The sequence below is a fragment of the Odontesthes bonariensis genome, chromosome 7 (genome assembly GCF_027942865.1).
Source record: "Odontesthes bonariensis isolate fOdoBon6 chromosome 7, fOdoBon6.hap1, whole genome shotgun sequence".
Taxonomy (NCBI): Eukaryota; Metazoa; Chordata; class Actinopteri; order Atheriniformes; family Atherinopsidae; genus Odontesthes; species Odontesthes bonariensis.
Window position 1 is genome coordinate 20,989,612 of NC_134512.1, and position 21,964 is coordinate 21,011,575.

Consider the following 21,964-nt stretch of genomic DNA (forward strand, 5'->3'; position numbering starts at 1 on the left):
GCGCAGGAGACGTGTGACGGTGTCGGTGACCACGTCGGGGTGGCGGTGCCGGCGGTCAGGCGGTCGCAAGGCCGGAGCTGCGCTTGGCTGCGAGGGCCGTTATCACTGCTTGCAGTTCTTGTTCATCTTCTTTTTCTTCTCCACGCGGAATCGCAAATGGGGATGCCTGAACGTATTCGAAAACTCCCGAAACTTTACCCAAAATTGTCCCCCGCGTGAAATCACATGTTTTTAATGTACTCGAAAGTGGGCGTCGCCAAACTGCTCTATAGCGCCACCTAACGTGAGATAGCCCGAACCGTACGTCGTAGAGATCTGAAACTCGGTATGTACGTAGATCTTCTCAAATCAAGAACAAAAGTCTCTTGGAGGTATGCTCTAAAACGTACAAGGAGGCGGCCATTTTGGGTCAAAGGGCAAATTTTGGCCATTTTTCATATTTACACACCTCGCAGGAAAATTTTCACGCCCCAGGGATTTTGAGCTACAGACTTCATTTTTGGTCAGTATGCAGTTAAGGGATGGGGGAACAAAAGTTATCAGAAGACTTGAGTTTTTGAGCATGTTTAAGGGGCTTGGCCAAGCGGCAAACTTGGCGTACTCGCCAGGGTAAACGAAACGCTATAACTTTCAGGTAAAAAGTTTATTCTGCACCAAACTTGGTATGAGTCATCCATGTTGGATGCATGTCAATCCTATGTGGTCATATGCTGACGTCATCTAAGCCCCGCCCCCTCAGAACAGGAAGTCACTTTTCTTACTTGGAAAGCTCCATCTCTGGCCCCCTTCACCTAATCAACATGATCTTGTGTCAGAATACAGATAACAAGTTGGTCTCACTTGCTTTAAAGCAACAACAGTTTTCAGTTGAAGGCGTGGCTATGGCGGCTTGGTGAAGTCAGACATCACGCCGTTACCATACGTTTGGCTCTAAATTCTACAGTTTTGAGCCCAGATGCACCAAACTCACTGGGATCGGTCCTAATCCACCCCCTAACAGGTGTGCAGTGCAATATGTGATGGGCGTGGCCTAATGCCTCCACAGCGCCCCCTAGAACAACTAAAAACATCAGCCCCAAGCCATGCTTTCACCGACAATCATGAAACTCAGCAAACCTGTGCGTCTTGTCAGGACCTACAAAATAGTGTGGGCGTGGCTTAATGGCACATTCCAATCCCTCGCCGTTTGAATACGTTCGGCTCTAAATCTCACATGCATCATCCGATTTGCACCAAACTAGATATGAATGACCTTTGTTCACATCTAAAGAGCCCAATAGGATTATATTGGAGTGTGACTCCAGTGCGCCCCCTAGATCATTTAAACAGCTATGTCTCCTTGAGACATAATCCGATCTGCACCGTGTTTTTTGTGCATCATTACGGAGGAGTGCTTCACACGTTGGCGTGCTACATTTGTGACGTCGCTAAACCCCGCCCCCACAAAACAGGAAGTGACGGTAACTCCTGTCTGGAAGTTGAGATATCGCTCCAACTTTGAACACGTGCCACTGGTGTGGTACTGTCGTGGACTAATGGCGATTTGGGAGATTCGTCGCACGCTCCGCCCGGTGGACGGGCGCGGGAGACGCGTGACGGCGTCGATGACCACGTCGGGCCGGCGGTGCCGGCGGTCAGGCGGTCGCAAGGCCGGAGCTGCGCTTGTTAGGCCCGAGCAGCTAAGCGCTGCGAAGGCCTATTGTATCTGTAGGATTTCACTATTTTTTAGGCCCGAGCAGCTAAGCGCTGCGAAGGCCTATTGTATCTGTAGGATTTCACTATTATTATTAGGCCCGAGCAGCTAAGCGCTGCGAAGGCCTATTGTATCTGTAGGATTTCACTATTCTTATTATTATTAGGCCCGAGCAGCTAAGCGCTGCGAAGGCCTATTGTAACTGAAGGATTTCACTATTATTATTATGATTCTTTTTCTTTTCCGCACGGAATCGCAAATGGGGATGCCTGAACGTATTCGAAAACTCCCAAAACTTTGCCCAAAATTGTCCCCCGCGTGAAACTGCATGTTTTTAATGGAGTCGAAAGTGGGCGTCGCCAAACTGCTCTACAGCGCCACCTAACGTGAGATAGACCGAACCGTACGTCGTAGAGATCTGAAACTCGGTATGTATGTAGATCGCCTCAAATCAAGAACAAAAGTCTCTTGGAGGTATGCTCTAAAACGTACAAGGAGGCGGCCATTTTGGGTCAAAGGGCAAATTTTGGCCATTTTTCATATTTACACACCTCGCAGGAAAATTTTCACGCCCCAGGGATTTTGAGCTACGGACTTCATCTTTGGTCGGTATGCAGTTAAGGGATGGGGGCACAAAAGTTATCAGAAGACTTGAGTTTTTGAGCATGTTTAGGGGGCTTGGCCAAGCGGCGAACTTGGCGTACTCGCCAGTGTAAACGAAACGCTATATCTTTCACCTAAAAAGCTTAATCTGCACCAAACTTGGTATGAGTCATCCATGTTGGATGCATGTCAATCCTATGTGGTCATATGCTGACGTAATCTAAGCCCCGCCCCCTCAGAACAGGAAGTCACTTTTTTTACTTGGAAAGCTCCATTTCTGGCCCCCTTCACCTAATCAACATGATCTTGTGTCAGAATACAGATAACAAGTTGGTCTAACTTGCTTTAAAGCACCAAAAGTTTTCAGTTGAAGGCGTGGCTCTGGCGGCTTGGTGAAGTCAGACATCACGCCGTCACCATACGTTTGGCTCTAAATTCTACAGTTTTGAGCCGAGACGCACCAAACTCACTGGGATCGATCCTAATCCGCCCCCCAACAGGTGTGCAGTCCAATATTTGATGGGCGTGGCCTAATGCCTCCACAGCGCCCCCTAGAACATCTAAAAACATCAGATCCAAGCCATGCTTTCACCGACAATCGTGAAACTCAGCACACCTGTGCGTCTTGTCAGGACCTACAAAATAGTGTGGGCGTGGCGAGAATGGCACATTCCAATCCCTCGCCGTTTCTCATACGTTCGGCTCTAAATCTCACAAGCATCATCCGATTTGCACCAAACTAGATATGAATGACCTTTGTTCACATCTAAAGAGCCCAATAGGATTATATTGGAGTGTGACTCCAGTGCGCCCCCTATATCATGTAAACTGCTATATCTCCTTGAGACATCATCCGATTTGCACCATATTTTTTGTGCATCATTACGGAGCAGCGCTTCACACGTTGGTGTGGTACAATCCTGAAGTCGTTAAACCCCGCCCGCACAAAACAGGAAGTGACGGTAACTCCTGTCTGGAAGGTGAGATATCGCTCCAACTATGAACACGTGCCACTGGTGTCGTACTATCGTGGACTGAAGGCGATTTGGGAGATTCGTCGCAAGTTCCGCCTGGTGGACGGGCACGGGAGACGCGGGATAGCGTTGACGACCACGTCGGGTCGGCGGTGCAGGCGGTCAGGCGGTCGCAAGGCCGGAGCTGCGCTTGGCTGCGAGGGCCGTTATCACTGCTTGCAGTTCTTGTTATTATTATTCTTTTTCTTTTCCGCACGGAATCGCAAATGGGGATGCCTTAACGTATTCGAAAACTCCCGAAACTTTGCCCAAAATTGTCCCCCGCGTGAAACTGCATGTTTTTAATGGAGTCGAAAGTGGGCGTGGCCAAACTGCTCTACAGCGCCACCTAACGTGAGATAGACCGAACCGTACGTCGTAGAGATCTGAAACTCGGTATGTATGTAGATCGCCTCAAATCAAGAACAAAAGTCTCTTGGAGGTATGCTCTAAAACGTACAGGGAGGCGGCCATTTTGGGTCAAAGGGCAAATTTTGGCCATTTTTCATATTTACACACCTCGCAGGAAAATTTTCACGCCCCAGGGATTTTGAGCTACGGACTTCATTTTTGGTCAGTATGCAGTTAAGGGATGGGGGCACAAAAGTTATCAGAAGACTTGAGTTTTTGAGCATGTTTAGGGGGCTTGGCCAAGCGGCGAACTTGGCGTACTCGCCAGTGTAAACGAAACGCTATATCTTTCACCTAAAAAGTTTAATCTGCACCAAACTTGGTATGAGTCATCCATGTTGGATGCTTGTCGATCCTATGTGGTCATATGCTGACGTCATCTAAGCCCCGCCCCCTCAGAACAGGAAGTCACTTTTTTTACTTGGAAAGCTCCATTTCTGGCCCCCTTCACCTAATCAACATGATCTTGTGTCCGAATACAGATAACAAGTTGGTCTAACTTGCTTTAAAGCACCAAAAGTTTTCAGGTGAAGGCGTGGCTATGGCGGCTTGGTGAAGTCAGACATCACGCCGTTACCATACGTTTGGCTCTAAATTCTACAGTTTTGAGCCGAGATGCACCAAACTCACTGGGATCGATCCTAATCCGCCCCCCAACAGGTGTGCTGTCCAATATTTGATGGGCGTGGCCTAATGCCTCCACAGCGCCCCCTAGAACAACTAAAAACATCAGCCCCAAGCCATGCTTTCACCGACAATGATGAAACTCAGCACACCTGTGCGTCTTGTCAGGACCTACAAAATAGTGTGGGCGTGGCGAGAATTGCACATTCCAATCCCTCGCCGTTTACATACGTTCGGCTCTAAATCTCACATGCATCATCCGATTTGCACCAAACTAGATATGAATGACCTTTGTTAACATCTAAAGAGCCCGATTGGATTATATTGGAGTGTGACTCCAGTGCGCCCCCTAGATCATTTAAACAGCTATATCTCCTTGAGAAATCATCCGATCTGCACCGTGTTTTTTGTGCATCAATACGGATCGGCGCTTGAAACGTTGGCGTGGTATATTTCTGATGTCGCTAAACCCCGCCCCCACAAAACAGGAAGTGACGGTAACTCCTGTCTGGAAGGTGAGATATCGCTCCAACTTTGAACACGTGCCACTGGTGTCGTACTGACGTGGACTGAAGGCGATTTGGGAGATTTGTCGCACGCACCGCCCGGTTGACGGGCGCGGGAGACGCTTGACGGCGTCGATGATCACGTCGGGGCGGCGGTGCCGGTGGTCAGGCGGTCGCATGGCCGGAGCTGCGCTTGGCTGCGAGGGCCGTTATCACTGCTTGCAGTTCTTGTTAGGCCCGAGCAGCTAAGCGCTGCGAAGGCCTATTGTAACTGAAGGATTTCACTATTATTATTTTTTTTCTTATGATTCTTTTTCTTCTCCACGCGGAATCGCGAATGGGGAGGCCTGAACGTATTCGAAAACTCACCAAACTTTGCCCAAAATTGTCCCCCGCGTGAAATCACATGTTTTTAATGGAGTCGAAATTGGGCGTGGCCAAACTGCTCTACAGCGCCACCTAACGTGAGATAGACCGAACCGTACGTCGTAGAGATCTGAAACTCGGTATGTATGTAGATCGCCTCAAATCAAGAACAAAAGTCTCTTGGAGGTATGCTCTAAAATGTACAAGGAGGCGGCCATTTTGGGTCAAAGGGCAAATTTTGGCCATTTTTCATATTTACACACCTCGCAGGAAAATTTTCACGCCCCAGGGATTTTGAGCTACGGACTTCATTTTTGGTCAGTATGCAGTTAAGGGATGGGGGAACAAAAGTTATCAGAAGACTTGAGTTTTTGAGCATGTTTAGGGGGCTTGGCCAAGCGGCGAACTTGGCGTACTCGCCAGTGTAAACGAAATGCTATATCTTTGACCTAAAAAGTTTAAACTGCACCAAACTTGGTATGAGTCATCCATGTTGGATGCATGTCAATCCTATGTGGTCATATGCTGACGTCATCTAAGCCCCGCCCCCTCAGAACAGGAAGTCACTTTTTTTACTTGGAAAGCTCCATTTCTGGCCTCCTTCACCTAATCAACATGATCTTGTGTCAGAATACAGATAACAAGTTGGTCTAACTTGCTTTAAAGCACCAAAAGTTTTCAGTTGAAGGCGTGGCTATGGCTGCTTGGTGAAGTCAGACATCACGCCGTTACCATACGTTTGGCTCTAAATTCTACAGTTTTTAGCCGAGATGCACCAAACTCACTGGGATCGATCCTAATCCGCCCCCCAACAGGTGTGCAGTCCAATATTTGATGGGCGTGGCCTAATGCCTCCACAGCGCCCCCTAGAACAACTAAAAACATCAGCCCCAAGCCATGCTTTCACCGACAATCATGAAACTCAGCACACCTGTGCGTCTTGTCAGGACCTACAAAATAGTGTGGGCGTGGCGAGAATGGCACATTCCAATCCCTCGCCGTTTGCATACGTTCGGCTCTAAATCTCACATGCATCATCCGATTTGCACCAAACTAGATATGAATGACCTTTGTTCACATCTAAAGAGCCCAATAGGATTATATTGGAGTGTGACTCCAGTGCGCCCCCTAGATCATTTAAACAGCTATATCTCCTTTAGACATAATCCGATCTGCACCGTGTTTTTTGTGCATCATTACGGAGGAGTGCTTCACACGTTGGCGTGCTACATTTGTGACGTCGCTAAACCCCGCCCCCACAAAACAGGAAGTGACGGTAACTCCTGTCTGGAAGTTGAGATATCGCTCCAACTTTGAACACGTGCCACTGGTGTGGTACTGTCGTGGACTAATGGCGATTTGGGAGATTCGAAAACTCACCAAACTTTGCCCAAAATTGTCCCCCGCGTGAAATCACATGTTTTTAATGGAGTCGAAATTGGGCGTGGCCAAACTGCTCTACAGCGCCACCTAACGTGAGATAGACCGAACCGTACGTCCTAGAGATCTGAAACTCGGTATGTATGTAGATCGCCTCAAATCAAGAACAAAAGTCTCTTGGAGGTATGCTCTAAAATGTACAAGGAGGCGGCCATTTTGGGTCAAAGGGCAAATTTTGGCCATTTTTCATATTTACACACCTCGCAGGAAAATTTTCACGCCCCAGGGATTTTGAGCTACAGACTTCATTTTTGGTCAGTATGCAGTTAAGGGATGGGGGCACAAAAGTTATCAGAAATTTTGAGTTTTTGAGCATGTTTAGGGGGCTTGGCCAAGCGGCAAACTTGACGTACTCGCCAGTGTAAACGAAACGCTGTATCTTTCAACTAAAAAGTTTATTCTGCACCAAACTTGGTATGAGTCATCCATGTTGGATGGCCGACGATCCTATATGGTCATATGCTGACGTCATCTAAGCCCCGCCCCCTCAGAACAGAAAGTCACTTTTTTTCCTTGGAAAGCTCCATCTCTGACCCCCTTCACCTAATCAACATGATCTTGTGTCAGAATACAGATAACAAGTTGGTCTCACTTGATTTAAAGCACCAACAGTTTTCAGGTGAAGGCGTGGCTATGGCGGCTTGGTGAAGTCACACATCACGCCGTTACCATACGTTTGGCTCTAAAATCTACCGTTTTGAACCGAAACACACCAAACTCACTGAGATCGATCCTAATCCGCCCCCCAACAGGTGTGCGGTCCAATATTTGATGGGCGTGGCCTAATGCCTCCACAGCGCCCCCTAGAACATCTAAAAACATCAGCCCCAAGCCATGCTTTTAACGACAATCATGAAACTCAGCACACCTGTGCGTCTTGTCAGGACCTAAAAAATAGTGTGGGCGTGGCTTAATGGCACATTCCAATCCCTCGCCGTTTGCATACGTTAGACTCTAAATCTCACATGCATCATCCGATTTGCACCAAACTAGATATGAATGACCTTTGTTAACCTCTAAAGATCCCAATAGGATTATTTTGAGTGTGACTCCACTGCGCCCCCTAGATAATATAAACAGCTATATCTCCCTGAGACATCATTCGATCTGTACCATATTTTTGGTGCATTATTACGGAGCAGCGCTGGACACATTGATGTGGTACATGGTTACAAGTCACTAAAAGCCTTGCCCAATAAAAACGTTTTAACACATAATGCAGTGACTTTTTCCACTAACTCTTCATAGCCACACATGATGTGTTGAATAGCCTTCAACAAGTCCGCTCCAATCCTTCGCCACAAAACAGGAACTGACAGTCACTCAAATTTTCAATTTTATTTATTAACAAGACAGTGCATATTAATAACTGTACATCTATAACATGCCAGAGTTAGCCAAAGGATAGTTTTAATCTTTAGTCCTGGACAACAGTTTTAAAATGGCACCCAAAAAACAAAAACAAAAAAAAAAAAAACACGAACATGGAATGTTAAACAATAGAATCATCAACAAATAAGAACTCCTTTCTAGAAGGTGCGATATCAGTCCAACGTTGAACACATTCCACTTGTGTCATACTGTTGTGGAGTGAAGGCCATTTGGGAGATTCAAATACTCTGCCTCGTGCTCGCGTGCAGGAAAGGCGTGAGACGATTGATGACGCCACTGGAGCGGCAGTGTTGGCCCTTTTGCAGTCAAAAGGTCGTAACGTTGTTCAGCAGCGACACTTTCTGTGTGTCACAACAGACCAGAATTAACCACATCGACACCAACAAAAACCCTACAAGAATTTCTATTATGCTCATGTTTCTCATAACTTCTTTACATTGGCACAAAACATCTTTGAACGCACACTTTGCCTGTCCAGAGTTTAAAGGTTTTCTACTTGTCATCAAAATTTGTTCAAACTTGTCAGCACAAATCAGCAGGGCAACACAGGGATTTGAACCCCGTCCCACAAGTGGGAGTACCAATACCATTGCCTTTTGCTTTTTTTAATGCTATATGACAAGGTAAAGCAAAACTTGCATTAAGAACAGCATGCTAATTTCTGTATGTTAAATTATATTAATAGATGTTTATCACTACTTTCAAATATATTTCTGTGCAAGTTAAATAAATGCCGTCTTAATGCAAGAAACGAAACCTTTACACAATAAAGACTTTTGTTTACTGTTAAATAGAACACAAATTTTATGCAAATTTCATAACATAGGTAATTAAAGCGCTTAGCATTCTCACAAGCACTTTGCTAATGCGCCACCTCCGGGACAGGCGGAAGGGCCACTATTAGTTCCTGCAAGGTTGCAGCCTCACGGTCTGCATCCTCACCCATCTTAGTCTCTGCCTTCATCTTCAGTCCTAACTTACTGAGCGGCAGCTCCTTCCGTGCACAGAAGTATGCATTGGGATGCTTCCTCCTGATGTGAAGTGAGAGCCCCCTTTGGGACAGGAAAGAGACGGGGCAGGTCACACAGGCAAATCGTGGCGGACAATCCCCCTCTTGCCTGTGAGCTGTCACATCGTTCAACTTCTTGGGATTCAGAATTGTCATTTTTTAAACCTTGTAAAATATACAGAAAACATACACTTCATTTAAAATAACTAATAGTTATATAAATAACATGTACAAAAATACTCTTCTCCCCCCCAATATACTCTCATCTGTACTTCAAAAACTAAAACAAATAATTATTTCATTAAATAACTAAATCAGTTTAAAACCACACTCCGGTGTTGTTCGTTTATGTGCTGTGTGCAATGGAGTTGTTAAGCTCCATGAGAATGTTTGTGGATTTTTATGTACAGTGTGCAATGGTAGGCCGAGGCCACCTTGTTTATCAGTGCTAGCTGTCGTTTGTCCCTGTTCTGGTGTTGTGTTGTTTCCCTGGTTCTGTGTAACTTTGTTATGTTGCTCGGAGGGTTTTGATTAGTTAAAAAAAATAAATAAATAAATACTTCCCCCCCAAATATACTCTCCATCTGCACTTCAAAAACTAAAACAAATAATTATTTCATTAAATAACTAAATCAGCTTAAAACCACACAGAATTCCTTCATGATCACTAAAATATGTTGGGATTACCACTGCTTCTCCCTCATAAACATCTGATTTAACATAGATGTGATCTATTAAACTACCCCTTTCAGTAGTTGCTTCCTGTACTATTTGCACATATCCTCTGGTTTTAACACAATTTAAGATAGTTGATGACTTTAGAATATCATCATTAAAATCTCCCATTAATACTATTGTTCCAGTTGCCATATTCTCCAGCCAGTCAAGCATCTTTACCAAATTGGTTTTAAATAATGACAGAGGATACTGTGGTGAGCGATATATTACAACCATTTTGATGTTCAAATGCAAAAAGTTATAAATTAAACACTCTAAATTGATTTGTGGTGGCTTTAAAACTTCATATTCCACACCATCTGCAGTATACATGCCAACACCGCCATGTTGTTGGTCTTGCAACCCAATTAACGATGGCTGGGTACCATCATACGATAAACGTCGGGGACAGTTGTTGAAACTGTAACCATCAATCTTTACCGTATCAGCTTGAGGTTCAAGAATCCATGTTTCTGTTACAGCAATACATTTAGGTTTCCATTGCTGAGTACAAAAAGCTAAATCCTTAACATGTCTATTTAAACTTTGGACGTTCATTAAGAACACAGTAAAAGCAGATGTGTGAAATCTGCTGAACTGTGTAGGTCCACACATCAAAAGGGGATTCATACTCTGGATAGCAACTGTAATTTCATCCTTACAATAAATCCTTTTTTCATCAAAGTCTTGAATGGTCAAACCTGAAAGACTCCTAACTCTGCTTAGAGCAACATAAGCTTGACCAGGTGCAAAGATTTTCTTTAGACAAACAACAGCTTTGTCTACGGTTAAGCCTTGTACTTTGTGTACCGTACAGGCCCACGCCAATTTCAGTGGAAATTGTCGTCGCAATCCACCTTTAACAGTGGCTCTTTCCTCCTCTGGTACAATAGGTGTGGAACCAACGACATCCGAAGACCCATACACACATGTTTTCCTTCTGTGGATGCCTACACGATCGTCATCAAATCTAACATAAACCAATTTAGGAAACTTGTCCTTTTCTGGTGTTATGATATCTGTCACAGTGCCACAAACACCGTTAACTAAACCATCCCCGACATCCACGTTTTTACACAGCATAACGCGTGCACCCTTACCCAGCAACAGAACCTCTGACAAACCGGTATGTAAAGCTTTAGTGTGACTCCCTTGCAACAACCGCAATTTGCCTGTTTTTTTATCGTTTACAGAATCCTGTGCCTCAATTTTCACATATTCTGGGCAACTCTCAAACAACTGTTTCATATTATGCTCATTTACTTGTTCATTTGTTGCAAATATATGCAAGGCTGAGCTGACCTCACCCGTTTCACAAACTTTTAAAACGTTTATGTCACCAGGTAGCATAGGGGTCTCTTTGGAACGAGTCCTCATCCGGTTTAACAGCTGGGAAAACACTAAATCTTTTTGCCGAACTATTTCCGTTAGTTCTACAACTTTAAATAAATCAGACCACAAGTTGCTGCCAACTCCATCACAATACAACGGTTTGCCTTTGACAGGAGGTAACTGGAAGAAATCTCCAACTGCCACTACACTAATGTTTCCAAATGAGCCCAAGTTTCCCGTTTGTTTGATCTGCCGCAATCTACCATGCACATATGATAGCAAATTGTGATCTACCATTGATATTTCATCTATGATGAGAATATGTACATCACTATATTTTAGACGCAATGAATTGAGCTTCTCTTCTCCCAAAGGAGTGTACGGTAAGCGTACATCAATTCCAATAGAAAATGTTGTGTGAATTGTTGTTGCTTCCAAATTATATGCAGCAATACCTGTAGGAGCAGTCAATAAAACAGGTGTGTTGTCAGTGTATTGACACATTGGTGACAATAATCGTTTTGATTCATATTCAATTGCTCTGATCAAATGACTTTTACCTGTGCCTGCACCTCCTGTAATTAAAATGTGTAACGGTTCAGGATTTTTTCCATTTACCTTGTCTAAACACCATTGCCTGATTTGGTAAAAAACAGACAACTGTCTTTCATTCAAAGATCTAATTAATGCTAAGCCTTCGATTCTACTCAGCATGCTTTTCTTCTCAAATGCATTTCCCTTGGAAGATGAACTTAAATCTGGGATGTGTTCTTTTTCATCACTCAGCATTGCTTTTATTTCTTTCATTCCTTCCACACCCTCCAACCGTTCCATCTCCACTTCAGGACACAACTCACACCATGCATTTTCAAGTAGTACGTCGCCAACCACCTGATCTGCTGCCTCCAGGTTAAAAGATTCCACTTCGAATTCACTTCTATTTAAATCTACGACAGACTTCACTAAATGTTTGGTTCCATCAATAAATTTAACCACACCAAGTCTATAAAATTGTTCAAATCTTTCACAACCTGGAGGCTTCAGATCACCATCAACGCGATACGGCAGAAATAATTGCATTATGCTTTGATAAAATTTTTCTGGATCTTTGGTCTCTGAAAAACGCGCATAACGAACAACTGATGGTTGTGTTCGACTTCTTTTGGCCACAAAACCTAAACCATTATTCAACTTGACAGCAGATTTACATTTTTCGTTCTTGGACAGAACCCGATAGTCAGATGCAAACTTTGCAATGCACATATCGTTAAAAATATCATCTTTTGGACGATTTTTATAACGATCAACCAAACCAGTCATCCACATTTCCTCTGAACTAAGATCATTTGTAGCCGCCTTCTGTCTCAAAACAGAAATAGGTAAACTCATTTTCACAATGTTGTCACCAGTTGGAATAAAAACAACCTTCCTAGAACACTCCTTTAAATGCATACTGGTTAGTCGATACACCGCTTCCTGAGCACAGACGTCCCGATTATGTAGATATACACTACCAAGCTTCTTTAACGCTTCTTTAGCACTAACATTGCCATCTCTGGATGCTTCTCTCTGGGCATTTCCTAGCATGAGGCCAATTTCTCTCTCACTTTTTGACATATAAGAAACTATGTAAACACAACAAGCATATGCATCTACACAATATTGAATATCGAGATTAGCATTCCATGCTTTTAACAGCGGCGGGCTATATTGATTAATCCAAATTTCATTAATCTCTCTTTTCAAAACTACATGTGTATGTCGACTAACTCGTTTGTAGACCTTTTCAAATATTTCTTGGTTTATACCCAGTCTTCTAAAAATTTCTTCTACAGTCCTATAGGGACACATTTCATCTGCAAGGAGACTCTTCACTTTACTTAGAATCTCCTTTGCCTGATTTTGAGCCATAGCCTCTTTACTTGCACAGGCACACTGTACATTGCTGCTTGATTTATCCAAATTACATGTACAAGTCTTATCCTTATCTTTTTCACTACGACAAATAAACGTTCTGCTCGATGCAGGTCGGGGAAAGTTAAAACGACAAACTGTATTTTTCTTTTTACATGTTTTTGAGTGATGTTTTGAATGCTGCTGAACAGATGTAACCACTTCAAACAATGGTTCGTCCTCAGATGGAAGTTCGCATGTAATATACTTATCTATAAATTCCACAACTTCCTCATCTGTGTTTTGATCTAGGATTGGAGCCCCAGAAATCCAGAAAAGGCAATGACAATGAGGGGAACCACGTTGCTGAAACTCGACACGATAATAATAGTCAACGACTTTACCAATGGGATTAGCAGGAGACATGAGAACTTCTCTTAAGAAAACATGCCATCGAAAATCAAACATCCTGGCAGCAGTCACAGGATTTCGACGCAACAGTTCACATTTATCTGCCCATTCCAATTGCTCAGCCGTCTCTGTTCGCCCATCCTGTTTCAAAAGGGTATATAAAAGATTAGTCCATCTCATATCTGCTGATGAAAACGACGCAAACCAAGTAGGCTTACCCAGCTGTTTAACACAGGCTAGGATGTCACGTTTTGCAGACTGCCAAAACGCTGGAGTCCCTCTAATGGGTTTTAGGAACCGATAGCCATCATCAAACTCTAACAACTTCTTTAAAGACTCCTCGTTTTTCAACAAGTCACCCAAATTCTGGGATTTACCACATTGCCCTTTACGCAATGCTACTGACACATTAGAAATAACCTGTTCCAATTCAGACATGTACTGTGCATAAAATATATATTCAACGTTGGATGAAAATCTACCATCTGCATGTAAAAGCCTGTTGTTAAAATACCGAAACAATGTTAAACGATGTGACCTGTTTGCATGGTAAGTATTTTGTCCAGATGGAAACAAACCAGGGAAGCACTTGGCTTCATTTTCTGGATCACTTAATAATTTCACTGGATTATTACCTTCACCAGGAGCAACATTTAAAATGTTATCCAAATACTGATCCAAAGCTTCCTGGCCTATGTCAACAGGCATGAGACATGTGTCTTGAAACATGCAATGCTGCTGTCGATCGTGCAACAGCTCTTCAGTCTCCTCCAATTCTTTTTCAGAAATATCAGGAATGACATCTTTCTCCACTACATCATCTTCATCTCTACAAAACTCATTGATCCAATTCTCATTAAAATCTATATCTTTATAATATTTGTTAAACTGTTTTAAATACTTAAGTGCTTCCTGTACATGCAAAGTATCAACAAACTGATACTTATAATGACCTTTGTAAGTTAATTTACGCTTTAATTTTACAGCAAGCAAAGATCCTTCCATATTACTACGAGGCAATACATTACATGTTTCAACAATATTTGCTGGAACACAAGTCACTGGTCCATGTACACCATTTTGTCCCCCTTTGGGTAAAGCCAACATTTTCATGAATGGTATATGTAAAGCTATTAAATGCTGTTCTAAACTATTTAGACAAGCCAATTGTGGAGGGATAATATCAACGTTTAAATTGTTGGTCACACTTTCTGGTGGCATTACACCTTTGCTCATCTTGTAATGACAGGTATAACAAATCATCAGTTTACCTCTGGATGACTCTGTCAATTTACATTGCACATCACAACTATTGTCACATTTGTGCACATAATCTTCAAGAATGCATTTTGCTGCAATTATAGCACTAGATTGACTTTTGGAATAGAAATCTTTCTTACAAACTAATACTTGATGTCTAAACAGCAGTCTATGACAGACACAGCAGACAAAATCTGGCCCATCTTTAACCTTATCCAAAAACTCTTTGATAACAAAGTCAATTTCTTTTAACATTTCCTTACGTTGCTGTTGATTTAATTTCACACGTACTGAAACCTTTTTCTTATGTTCCATGTTACCATGATACCTTCTTCTACCAATCTCTTTTAATTTGTGCCTGTGCTGCAAATTGACCTTAAATTTCTTCTTACTCATTGCCTTTACATTTTCTTTATGCACCAAATTAAATTCATATTTGTCTTTACTCATCTTTTTTACATTTTCTTTATGCACCAAATTAAATTTATATTTTTCTTTACTTGAAGTCTTAAGTTTCTCTTGATACACTAAATTATATTTATATTTTTCTTTACCCCAAGTCTTAAGTTTCTCTTGATACACTAAATTATATTTATATTTTTCTTTATACAAAGTCTTACGTTTCTCTTGATACACTAAATCATATTTATATTTTTCTCTACACAAAGTCTTAAGTTTCTCTTGATACAGTAAATCTTTTTTATATATTTTTTTACTCAAAATCTTACGTTTCTCTTGATACACCAAATCATTTTTATATTTTTCTTTACTAAGCTCTTTTTTCTTCTGTTGATATAATATATCAAATTGATATTTCAATCTCAACAATGCCTTTACTTTTTCTCTATGCAACCTAACTTCCCTGTACTTTCTTTTTAAGTCTGCAATCTTTTTCTCTTTATAAGAGATTTTTGTACAATACATTGCTTTACTTTTCAATTTCATCTTGTCTTTATATTCTAAATCTTGCTGGTAATCCATCACTTTTTTAAACGCAACTTTCTTCTTTAAATGTCTAGAACAAGTATTTGAACCAGTTGTTTCTGTGCTGTCATTTGTTTTTTTTAATTTTCTTCTCCACTTGTATGGTGTGTCTGATACATCATTAACTTTACAGAAACCATAGCAAAACTCTTGATCACCCTGCAAGACACAAGTAATAACCTCAAAATGACAACCGTCACATTTCAGATAAATTCCTTCATTAATACCAATGGAGCATGTACACCCATATTTTACCCATTCCTTGCCATTATGCACATACAAATTCACCCCCAATGCATTTGCAGTTGCCTGTATTTCTATTTCAGAAGCTTCATGTCCGACATACTTCATACAGGACTTCTTAACATAGTCAGACACAGAAGAAAATCCTTTACCAATCAACCGTTTACCCTCTTTGTTCTTCTCCAAATAAGAAACAGCAGCCAGTCGTACTCTGCGATGACTCTTCTGGGAACCGCTTACTACTTGAGACACTGATCTGAAAAAACTGTTACCATCTTTTACAATCTCTTCAGTCTTACACACACTCCCCAAAGGCCCAGAAGCCGTGGATCCTTGTGTGTCCTGTTTCACAAACGTAATATTATACTTGTTGCACAAAGCTTTGGAAACATCTGTACACACAGGATTAAATGACAAATGTTTATTACCATTATGAATAATGACACTATCATCATCCAGTACATAACTGTTTGCAGTTTTTGTACTTTCTAAGACAACATTAGGTTCATTTGTTGTCTTATTTCGAACACTATACCCTTCAGAAATGGAGACCCTTTCCTTACAGTAACCATAACAATGTTGTGTTTGCTTAACACAAACAACTGTCTCGTAATGGTTACCATGAATATTTTGTAGATACACACACTGATTTGAGAACTGACCAGCAGTACATTTATATTCAAGCCATTTATCAATATAATATGTAACTATGTTCACACCCAAACAGTCTGCTGCAGCTTGAATTTCCACTTCAGTTGCCCAGGATCCAACATATTGCATCCTTGATCTTTTAATATACTCATTTATAGAGGAATTTTCATTTCTCAAAATGTTACAATACATTTGAGGATTCCTTTCTAACTGTTTCACTACGGCAAGTCTAATTTTCCTGTGCCATTTCTGAGTCCCACTTACAGCCTGACTAACAGCCCGGAAAAAACAGTTTCCGTCCCCGACGATGGGTTCCACCTTGCATGGGATCCCCAAGTCCCCAACCAAGTCAGATGATGACTCACCTTTCTCGCATTCTACGTTCAAGTGTTTGCAAACAGCTTCTGACACCACTTTTGAAAGAGGATTAAACTTTAACGCTCTAGTCCTCACATTGGTGACAAACACATCTGAAGTTACAAGATCTTCATGAGTTTCTTGTATCTTTTTACAAGATGTACTACTCTGAGGCTTCTTTTGCCCTCTAGATTTATCTGTACACAAGACTTCCTGAACAGAGACATGTTTTAACAAATTACTGCCAACTGGACTAAATGAAGTCTCATTTCTGTGCATGTCAATTTGCACACCACTAATTTCAAATTCCTTGGGACTGGTTCTCTTTTGCCTAGCATATCTCTCAATATAATTCAAAAGATCATCAAAGCTGTTTAAATACAAAACGTTGCTTTTCCCTGAAACACTTACCATTCCATTACAATCACGTGCATGGGAATCTACAACGGCATACTTTCCATTCTGACTCATAAGAGCGCAGGTACTTCCATTTATAGTCAGAACACAAGTTTCATATGTGGCGCACATCTTTTGCAATCCTTCACGGAGAGTAGTGTGCGCACCAGAATCTATAAACTCACTCTGGAAAACATCTACATGTCCAGCAACAAACTCTCCATACATCACATCTAAAGTACACCCCTCAATATCAACCTGCTTCGGCAAGTCTAAAACACAAAGCGTTTCCTTCCTACCACTAATCAGATTGTTGTCCCGCAAATAAGTGTACAAGGCGTCACCTCTGACAACAACATTATCCAATGTGTCAGAATGCCATGAAAAAACACTATCCATCTTGTGCTTTGCTAAAGCAACAAGAGTCACAGCTGCACACTGCAGTCCTCCGTACTTAAACCGATCATCGCCCTGATGGAATGATCCTCTAACTGATTGCTGACTACTTGAACTGGCACCATGACGTTCGTCTGTGACCTGCGTGTCAGTAATGACTGTGGTACATGCTTCTAAACCAAAGCTACTCTGTTGTACAGAAATCGCAGACATGCCATACTCCGTCGCATTTAATGATTTCCGAAGATTCATAATGTGAATCATTAAATCATTGAAGCAAGTGTTAAATACCACTACAGATGTACCCGTTTCTGACGCCAACCCCTGTAAATTTCTTATTCCATAGTCTACAATGACAAAGTAAGATTCATGATGGATAACCAAGCTACATGAACCCTCAAGATTAAGAATGCACATTCCATTTCTCAACAAATACATCTGTAACTTCTCACTAAATTCCTCCTCCAGATTCAAATTAAATTGACCATATGTAGTACCCCCAATTAGTACTTTCCATTTTTTACCAAAAATACTTTGTCGCTCCACCAACTTGCAAAACTCTGGCTTTGTGCCTCTCTGAGGTCTTTCTGTATCAAGATATTCTGCCAACTTCTGACCTTCCGCATCAACTGCATCAACATCTGATGATTTCCAAGTGCAAATTGGAGAAGTTTGGTGTTTTATAGCTGCTACAACACTACTGGACATTAAAATATTGCTAACAGACTGATTACTATGACTAACTGTTCCTAAAATAAGAGAAGGGGGGAACCGCTCTGAACACCTGCAAGAACTGGAGTTAACACACTGACCTCTTGTTTGGCTGCACTCGAAATCCACCGACACCTCAAGCATCTACAACGACATTAGAAAACATAATTTCTTTCATTTGTATTCATTTCTTTATATTTACTACCAAAAATGTTGTTATACAAACCTCCCGGTCAGAAACGAGCTCGGACGGACAGACAGACACCAACCCAGGACAGTCGAACGCCTCCCGAGGATGGGGAGAACGCACCACATCGCAGACATCCACCTGTTTGGATGTTGCCTCAACCTATAAAACAAAATCATTACATTAACTCATCTGAATTTAAACCAAGATTCCAAATAATTTAGACCAAGTGTTTTCAGTAATACACTTTATGGTTTCATATTACTTACATATTTAACATAATAAAAAGCTAAATATGGACCACACTTACATTCTTCTTCACAGACACAAGCCCCACACCAACAGCGGCAGGAGTTACGCTCGGTGTGGCTGAAACCTGAAAGACAAAGACAAATAAATTAATTATGAACAATTATCCTCATTGAAGTTCTGAAAAGTTAACTCGTTTAAGGTTTTACAAACCTGCTGTCTCACACGCCTGGTCCTTAAGACAGCTGGTTTCTTGAGACGTTCCACAGGCTTCATCTATAACACAAACAACATGTCAGATCTGTGTCTTTTCTAAATGACAATACTGAGACTGTTTTTAAATACACTTTGCTGCAACTTACCTCGATGCCTGTGTGAACATCTGCCACTGGAGAAACTTTTTCCATGGCAACCAACAACTCAGGTGAAAAACGAACAGGATTCAGAGGGATGTAACACTCCTTCAAAACTGGAGTAGCAATCTGTTACACAAAAATTGAAATAATGAATATACTAATCACATTAAAAATGCTTTACAACAAGTGGTTGTGAAACACTCACCTTATCAGGAACCACCCTTTCCTTGGGTGAATCAGAGTCAGATTCCCCCGAATGGCTCCTCTATAAAAAGAACACACAAAAGCCATTTCAGAACATTACACACCAACTTAAATCCCATCCTTGCATAAAAGTACATTGGGAACAACAAGCTTCCTTACCTTCCTGCCGTATCTCACGGTTGTCCACTCTGGAGGCGGTGGACGTGGGACTCGTTCCACTCCCTTCACAACCAGACGTGGCACATACCTCGGCTTATACGGGGCAGCTGCCTGACTCGTGGCCAGTGGCTTGGGTGCAGACAGCTCCAGGAACTGATGCGCAAACACCCAAATGCGATCACTGAGGATGCGCATCCCCTTGTTGTCGTCAAGGTGAATCTAAACCAAAATAAAAGGTATATAAATCAGCAAAACAGACAAGTAAAATAAGTATTGAATATAAATTCTCACCACTTTCTAACTTCAGAATAAGATTGTACTTACTCCATCATAACTCCACAGATCGACGCGACTTAGGGGGAAGTCCTCGGCAATGGAATAAAACGGCATCTCTGAAAAGAAAAATATGTATAATTATACAAACATCCTTTTCACCAAAGACAACTGCCATCAAAATACTGGAAATGAACTCAGAATTATTTTACTCCATACTTAGATTTGCCGAAACACGATGATACTCCTGCTGGAATAGCTCCTGTTTCTCCATGGATTCCGTCAAGCGTGGAATCATACCGATACAGAACACCTAGAGGAAGAATTGCATTATCAAATTACTTTATTTACAAATACATCAACTACTGATGCTTGGTGTTTTAAGTTTTTTTATTTCTCTCTTGTTACGTTTATTCTTCTTATTCCTTTTTTAATGTGAAGCACATTGAATTGCACTTGTGTCTGAAATGCGCTATATAAATAAACTTGACTTGAAAATAAAATAACACACCTTAGTGCAGTGCTCACGAACTGCCTCAAGGTACAACTTAAAGGCCCGTCCTGCCTCTTGGTGGTTGATGCTGGACGTGAGGTTGTTGGATGGAGCAAAAACGCAAATAGCGTCAGGACGACGAGGAAGTACGACCTTCTCAACCTCCTTGCGCAGCTGATCTGCGTCAGCCCCTGGAGTCGACATGAAGCCAAAAGATATGAAACCTCCTTGCATTTTAACAATGCCATCTGCCAAGGACCGCAAATGGGACGCCCCGATAACAAGAACCAGCTATGGGAGGAAAAAAAAAAAAAAAAGACAAATTATAGCAAACTGACAATAAGCAATCCATTTCTACATTGTATATTTGAATAGCATGAAAATTTTCATACTTTCTTATCAAGGCTCCCATCCGGAATGACCAGCTTGTGACGACGCCCAGTATGCTCGCTGATTGGCCATTCGTTCGCTTTGTGTCGCCGCCCAGTTCCGCGGCCTATAAAGGAAAAGATATATATTAATCACTGAAAACAATATATATTAGCACACAGAATATACAAATACTCTCCATTCTTTAATAATATATAAATGATACTCACGGCCAACAAAGTCACTGGATGGCGTTGGTACGCCAATGCGCTGAACAGGCGAAGCCTCAGCACGGCGACGAGCAGCTTGAGATCTACGACTAGTTCGTGGCATCTGCAAATTGACATTAGAGAAATATGACAAAAACATAAGGGATTACAGCACATTCTCAATGATGAGAAGACAATATACAAAAAGACAACTACTAAAATCTGTTAAAAATACATATATTTACAAGAGCAAATACTACCATTTATCCTAATTATGAAAGTAAGCAGTAATGTTAAGTTGACTGCAATTGATTTGAAAGTTTTCTGCACAGTGAAAGCCAGTAAATACATAAAACCATTGAAAAGGAACATTCAATCCTCATGGATAAACATGAAAAAAAAAATTTAACTAGGACTGCACTCTCCAACTTATGATATCATGATACTTTTAACAAGTATAAAAGTTTTAATATATATATTTAATAGTATAACAGATAAAACCAAGCTCCTCTGCTCTCTATTGATCATTCCAAACATGAAACAAAACAATGCAAGCCCTTGCAAGCCCCCTGGTGTGTGCGCGCTAACTGGTGTGAACTCACGTGCACAAACTCGTCCACAGAGGGGGAAGGACCTGAAAGTTGTTTAATTTCGAATTTTCCGACTTTCAGGTCACTCCCCATCTGTGGACGAGGTTGTGCACGTGAGTTCACACCAGTGTGCGCGCACACAAGCTAGGGGCAGACTCACGCTCAGCTTGGAACACGTGGTTGGTGACTGTTCTGCTCAGATAATAGAGAAATAATAAACCTAACGTGACTGGTTAAAAACAGCCGGGAGCGCTCGATTTTTGCAAGCATGATTACAGGCTTTAGAGAAAGCTACAGAATTCGGGAATTTTCCTAAACAGTCCATTTAATATTCTACTTCCAGAATCCCAAAACAGTTCAAGCTAATATGACTAAATAAAGGTTGCCCACGGCAGCTTTAAGAGGTATGAATCAGCCTTTAGTTTAAATAGCTTATCAAAACCAGTCACTTATTTTTAAAACAGCAG

General features: G+C 41.6%; 1 protein-coding gene across 1 annotated transcript; it reads right to left on the reverse strand.

The window, feature by feature from the left end:
* Nucleotides 1-8,910: 8,910 nt before the first annotated feature.
* Nucleotides 8,911-21,031, reverse strand: LOC142384869 (uncharacterized). Its single transcript, XM_075471178.1, has 12 exons — nt 20,929-21,031; nt 20,722-20,825; nt 20,348-20,620; nt 20,056-20,149; nt 19,888-19,955; nt 19,564-19,782; nt 19,406-19,465; nt 19,207-19,326; nt 19,058-19,120; nt 18,906-18,971; nt 18,678-18,757; nt 8,911-9,100 (listed from the first exon to the last, which is right to left on the reverse strand). Exons 1-12 carry the CDS (start codon nt 21,029-21,031, stop codon nt 8,911-8,913), a joined length of 1,440 nt encoding a protein of 479 aa, XP_075327293.1.
* Between the last annotated feature and the right edge of the window lie 933 nt (nt 21,032-21,964).